At 39.1% G+C, this 6,642-nt stretch overlaps 1 protein-coding gene and 1 long non-coding RNA gene across 3 annotated transcripts in view; one reads left to right on the top strand and one right to left on the bottom strand.

Annotated features, from left to right (window-relative positions):
• Positions 1-5,763, bottom strand: part of slc66a2 (solute carrier family 66 member 2) — a 33,038-nt gene extending 27,275 nt beyond the window's left edge. Inside the window, exons 1-3 of one of the 2 annotated variants that reach the window (XM_008421382.2) lie at positions 5,495-5,763; positions 4,724-4,857; positions 1,817-1,867 (exon numbers count right to left, since the gene is read on the bottom strand). In XM_008421382.2, the coding sequence (XP_008419604.1) occupies positions 1,817-1,867; positions 4,724-4,857; positions 5,495-5,697 (388 nt within the window). In that variant the 5' untranslated portion in view covers positions 5,698-5,763. The remainder of the gene's footprint in view (positions 1-1,816; positions 1,868-4,723; positions 4,858-5,494) is intronic. The other variant, XM_008421383.2, reaches the window with a different exon arrangement.
• Positions 1-5,845, top strand: part of LOC103472030 (uncharacterized) — a 15,195-nt gene extending 9,350 nt beyond the window's left edge. Inside the window, exon 3 of the long non-coding RNA XR_534788.1 lies at positions 5,757-5,845. This is a non-coding gene — a long non-coding RNA (uncharacterized LOC103472030). The remainder of the gene's footprint in view (positions 1-5,756) is intronic.
• Positions 5,846-6,642: the final 797 nt, after the last annotated feature.

Here is a 6,642-nt window from a genome sequence, read left to right on the forward strand (position 1 = left end):
ATATCCAATTGAATAAGTATAAAACATCTGACAACAAATCTGCTTGTTTTTACAGCAGGGTTCACCGAGCGCTGGGACTTTTCTGGGTATGGGATCTACTGTTTCCTACCGCCATCTAGTGTTCATATCTGGGAGCACAGCTCAGAAGCTGCACAACAGTCTCATCTTTTAAAATGCTTAATCTTCCTAAATAAATAAATAAATAAAAAACAAAGAAGAAATTGCTATACAGCAGATCAAAAGTTGGAGAGTCACAGCCAAACACACGAAGCCAAACACACGAAATCTTAAACTATTCCTTCCTTAGAGATCAGTTTTATGAATTTTATGTGTTTTTGGGGATGTAATATTCTGCATGATCAGACTTTGCTTTCCCAGTAGTGATGGCAATTAGGTTAATAACAGGGCTACAACTATTATTGACCTATTATTTTGATAGTTGATTATTCTATTGATTAACCTGATCTTAAAAATGGGCACATCCTGCAATCTTTGTATTTCACCACCTAACTTTTGTACAATATCAGAAGTATAGTAGAAGTCACAAATAAACTAAGTATAATAAGAAAATATTCAATAACAGCATTCCGTTAGTATACGCTTCGTTGTTTGTAAAAGCTCAGCTGTTTCTGCGTAAAGCCGACCTGTTGATTTTTATATTTTTTTGGATTGACCGATTACTAAATCTACATGCTGGGAGGTAGCGGTCACTTAACCCCAATGTTTTTGACCATTTTTGTGGAAAATTTGCAATAAACTCACAATTATGCATTAGAATGAAACAAATTGTCAATTTCTGCCAATTGTAAAAAACTTAATGTGGAAAAAGGTAGAGGTACAAATATGTCCTAAGCCACTGTAGAGACGTATCTGTACTTTATTCACAAAATCAACCTGTAATCTCATAGATCTATAGATGCATTTCTTTCAGGGCAGGGTAAATGTTTTGAATCCCGTCCCACAGACTCCTTACGCTGAAACTTTGTGTAGTTCAAAGCATGTCAGAAGTTAAGCTTACAAAAAAAAAACACAACAGTTTTTAGAAAGAACGTATGTCACATTCACAGAGTGGATCATGACAAAATAAACATGCAGCGAAGTCTACCGTTTACTTTTGCGTTTCTGCATCAAATTCTATTGTGAATCCATGTGAAATACTGGCATGAACAGAACATGCAAATCCCACGCAGCTTGTTCAAGAATAACTTCACTGCAACGAAGGCGTACACACTAACATGCAGTGACGCAGCAGCTGTGGTGGACATGTGCAAGAAACTTCCACCGTTCAAAACTATAACAGCATGTTAGGGCCGATGTAGATAGGAAGAAAAACAAAAGTAAAGAGTAAATTTCCAGCAAGAAATCTCCCAAGTTTTCAACAAAAAAAAACTTGGAACTTTCTATGTTTGAACAGTCACAAATTTTCAACTTTTGAAACTCTGAAAGTTCCCAAAAAGTCAAAAATGTTCTAAGTTTTTTTCCTAGAACATTTGTGAGATTAATCTGAAAATCTCTGAGTTTTTTTTTTTTAACGTCTTTTCTGGAAAACGTCAGAGGTTAACCTCAAAATTTGTGAATTTTGGCGAAAATTTATTCTTTTTTTTTTTTTTTTCCATCTACAATGGCCATAATACGCCGTTGTAGGAAACAGATGCAACTCCAAGCAGGTGAGAGAGTTGCTGTTAGTTGAGGGGAAGGGGAGCAGTGAGTGTTAGCTGGGTTGGCGTCATGCATGAGAAACATGGAGGTGGAGGAGTGGGGGGCTGGAGACAGAGCGGGGATGGATGAACTACAACGGACGTTTCAAGGTACGTACCCAGAAAGAGCCTCTTAGGGATTCTGACCTCCTCGTCCTTACTGTCTGTCGCTACGGGCAAAACGGAAAGAGAGGGACAAGAAGAAACAGCTTGGTTTTCTGTGTGCCTTCTCATCAACACTAACAGATGAAAAGCGGAGCTCCCGGCTGCTCGACTACGTTTCAGCCATTAGCGAGGGGAGTCCGATCCGGATACGATGTTGAAGCAATTTTGGGCCTTGACACTAAATTTCACACACACAAAAAAAAAACATTAAAAAGTATTTGGTTTCGTTTTGTTTCATTAAAATGAAATCGCGACAGCCCGTTATTATTTGCAGCCTAACCAATCGGGCCAGCCTTTCCTGCTTATGTGACTTTTTGTTTTTAAGACATTATGTCAGTGCTATGAACTCAATGCAGTCGGTCTGCTACGCAAATTTGACTTGAGATTTTATCAGTGTTTTTTGTTAACTGTAACTTCCTGGAAAAAAAAGAAAGCAAGTAGCATTAATTGTAGTGATTAGGTGTTTAAAAAAAAAAGGCAAAAATAATTTTCCTTTAAATCAGAAACTCACATGTAAAAAAAAAGAAGAGAAAAAAAGTACGCCTTACTTACATTTTTGTATTTTGTGTTTCAGAACGTAATAAAATAATCATGTCTTTTCCACATTCTAAAACTATTTAAACACAACCTTACAAGTATAAAGCTGTCAAACACACATTTTTACTACTTTTAAAGCAAAGATGCAGGACCAACAGAAAAGCAGAGCGAAAGTAAAGGACACCCTTGTTGCCTTTAGAGGATTTAAGAAAGACAGAAGCCATTCAATGCCTGCAACATTTGTTCTGAACTGGTTCTCCAAGTATGTGACCATGTGAACTCTTTGTCCACACAGGGTGAAGATTAGAATTCCTAATTTATGTCCAATTTCTTTTTCCAATTATACAAAGTAATCATTGAATCAGTCTAGATCAGGTCTGGGGCCTTCAGGTTCAGAAATGAACCTAAACACTAAACATATTTTAGAAATGTTGTAAACGATTCAATAATCTGTCAACTTCCAAAAGCGACCAAGTCTGACAAAAACTCTCAGACTGAGCAGAAGGTTCGACGTAGCTTCCGGCGTTGTTTTATCGTGTTTTTGTTGCGTATGGACCACGCTGAGCTACTTTTTGCCGCCGACTAAAGGACGACGACACCCACTGGAGCCTTTACTCAACTGTAATGGAAAACCGGCCAAACTATGTAGAGTAGAGCTGAGCCGAGTCCAGCCACACGGCTAGGTGCCCATAGGAGAGGACCAGACATTGGAGAAATCAACTGGAACACACACTCGTGAAGAACAAACAAAGATCTGTGTCTGTAGAAAACTAAAACTAAAGGATTACAGGTAAAAAAGAAAATTCCCATTCCTCCAGGGTGACTTCAGTTGCCAACTAGGTGCTACTAATTATAACACTTGATTTATTGAGCAAGCGTGACCATCTGCATGGAGGCAAGTGCTTTGGCAGTTTGATGGTCTGGACCATAAGGAAAGTCTTCAAGAAATAAAATATTTTTCATTTTATGCACTGGCCATTTGTGAAAATATATTTATCTGAACATAGAAAAGCTAGGATTTTTGTTATTACGTATGGTATTTCAGGTTCATCTGACCCACACTGAGTAGAGGGCACCATTTGTATGTTGATGTAATGGACCCAACTTGAAGAAACCAACTGGAACACACTATGAAGTTGGAGGAATCAATAAGAAAAAACTAGAAGTTTCTCAGCAAAAACCAATAAGGCTGTCAGATGTGTAAAATACACGGTTAGCTGCAGTCATAAACTGTTTATCTGAACTTCTGTAGCAACAAAAAGGCTCAGAAATGTTACCTTTTTATCACACTATGAGCAAGACCGTTAAAAATGCCTTCATCATGGCATTCAGCTGTAATACTCTTTCATCCTGCAATTTTAAATCATTTCCAGATGCAATGCATATCGCTGTGAAGCTGTTCTGATAAGCTGCCCATTTATAACTGATCTGAAGTGTTTGTGGTTCTAGAAGAGCAGAATAACGCCGTCACTTTAAGGATTTTCTAATGGTGTACGTCCAAAACCTTTAAGTGTTGTGTGTCACCCAAAGGCCCTTTGAAGGCAAGTTAAAAGTAAGGTAAAGTTACTATAAGACACATAATCACATGAGAGGCTGAATGTAAATAAGCGGCAGGCCTTATCAAACCCAAGGCGGCTCCTAGGATCTCCTGTTACAACTGGGAGATTTATAGCCTTTTATCTTTAATTACAAGGACAAAGACGGAGCAACTATAGTTATTTTGTCACCAAGTCATTTCTTACTTCAGGATGTCTAGCAAAAGTTTTTAATTCTCTTTGAACTTTTCCACATTTTGTTGCCTTAAAACCACATATTTTTAAGGGAACGTTTCTACGGCCTTAATGGTAGAGTGTGAAGAAGAAAGCCATGTGAGGTGTTGCTAGCAGTTAGCCAGCGAGGGATAGCAAACACAACGAAGAAAGGTTAACGTTTTTTAATCCCTAAAATGGTCAAAATTATGGTACGTATGGTGGAAACCCAACACCGAACATCGGCCTGAAAACTTCACCCAAGGCGAACCATGGTGGTGACAGCATCACAGTGCAGTGTGGTGACGCTTTTCTTGACCAGAAATAGTGAAGTTGATCACTGATGAAGGGAATTTAGGGATTATTGTTAGAAAAAATTCAACACAAGTTTGTGGTTGAAACGGAGCAAAATATGAAGTTCTGTTTTCTATTTGTTTTCTTCTTCTCTTTGGGTTCCAGTTTCTCTCTCTCTCTCTCTCACACACACACACACACACGCACACACACACACACACACACACACACACACACACACACACACACACACAGTATTTGAGTTATCTAAATGCCTCTGACCTAAGAAGGAGCGCCTCTTGGTGCCGAGTTCGGCAGCCATGCGGACGTTGGTGCACAGGTTGAGCATGACCAGCATGGTGCAGATCATGATGATGCTCTGCCACAGCAGCGGCATCTCGTAATATCGGCCGAATCTGGAAAGGAAAAATGGAGAAGAGAAGATGAAGCATACAGTGACCTAAATTTGTCTCTTACATTTCGCCACATTACACCCCCGGATTTCTGTGTATTGTTTTAGGGTACTGTATGATCAACTAGATTTAGGTCTAGACTTTGACTGGGCCATTCTAGTACACGTACGTGTATGCTTTAATCTAAACCGTTCCCCTTGTAGGGGACGCCTGGTGTTCTGTCTGCTCTTTTCAGATTTTGGACTAAACATAAAAGCATTCCACACTTTTCAGATTTCGAATTAAGCATTAATGCAGACCACACTTTTCAGATTTTGGGCTGATATGTAAATAAACACCACACTTCAGATTTTGGGGAAAACATAAATGCACGACACACTTTTAAGATTTTGGGATAAACATAAATGCACACCACACTTTTCAGATTTCGGGCTAAACTTAAATGCATGAATTTAAATAATTGAAAAATAAAAAACATTAAAACTTTGTTTTTAGAAAATAGAAAAACACAAATGGAAACGAATTTATAAAAAAAATAATAATAATAAAATCCCTTCTATTTGATACTGAAGTTCTGAGAGTAAAAAAGGTTCAACAGGCACAAAACATGCCCAGAGATCTGAGGAGGACTCAGCCGTACCTGAACAGGATTCTCAGAATGTTGGCCACCAGCAGCACCAGGCACACGTAGGTGGAGAAGCCCTCCGCGTTCTGGCTCCGGTGGATGTCTCTGTACTGCGGGATGTACGGCACCACACCGCCGAACATGATGGCACCCGCGGCGACCCACGACACCAGCGAGCTGAACACGGACACAGCATGCTGGAACACCTCATCCTCCATGTTCAGCTGCGGTTCTAAAGTGAAGCCAGCCGGCTGGCAGAGCTCCTAGGGATTGACAGATGATGATGATGATGATGATGATGCCTCGGAGTGTGCGCGAGGAGTAACATCCGTGTTGTGGTTGCTCTTTCGCACAGGATGTACAAACAATGGAACCTACTGCCACGACATCGATACGATAAACCGGAAGGTTGTGTTACAACATTGGAAATCAGCGAGGATCTGATTAGCGGGGTGATTTGTTGTCGTGTTGATGCTAGCAAGAGGTCAGTCAGAGCTACGGCATTTACATAATTAAGATGATAAACCTAGGTTTTTAAAACTCAGTGAAATAATATTAAAAATTGACTGCAAAAAAAAGAAAAGTACAGCATTGACATAGCGAGCATTCCTTCGCTGTGCAGCACAGCCGGTTATTCAGTTTATTCCTTCCTTCTGCACTTCCTGAAACGTCACAAACTCCAACGAAGATGGTGAACTCAGTCAAGATGCTTCACCCGCCAAGTTGATGGTGCGCTTTTCTCGCTGCGATAAGAAAATAACTTCTATCTCATTATAAAAATGCTGGAAAAGGTCTTCTTCTTTATTTTTACTGGCGATTGGCGAAAAAAACCTTAGGTAAGCATTACCACCGAAGAAAATGTCGCCTATGTTTTGTGTTTTTCTTCAGTGTGTTTCTATGCTATGTAAAAGTCCTTAAAGTAATAGTGAGTCTTAAAGCCTAGAAGTTTCTCAACATTGTTGTAGAACATAATTTAGTTTTGTGCCCCGAAAGCGTGTTTTTAGTTTTTTATTTGTTGTTTTCATTATTTTCCTTGTGGTTTTGCACCCATGCCTCTAATTTCTTATCTGTATTTGAATACTTATTTGTATTGCTGCCTTGTTGTTTGTACAAGTCCTTCAATAAATAAATTAAAAAAAAAACATGTGAAAAAAATTCTTATA

The sequence above is a fragment of the Poecilia reticulata genome, linkage group LG11, assembly GCF_000633615.1.
Source record: "Poecilia reticulata strain Guanapo linkage group LG11, Guppy_female_1.0+MT, whole genome shotgun sequence".
Taxonomy (NCBI): domain Eukaryota; kingdom Metazoa; phylum Chordata; class Actinopteri; order Cyprinodontiformes; family Poeciliidae; genus Poecilia; species Poecilia reticulata.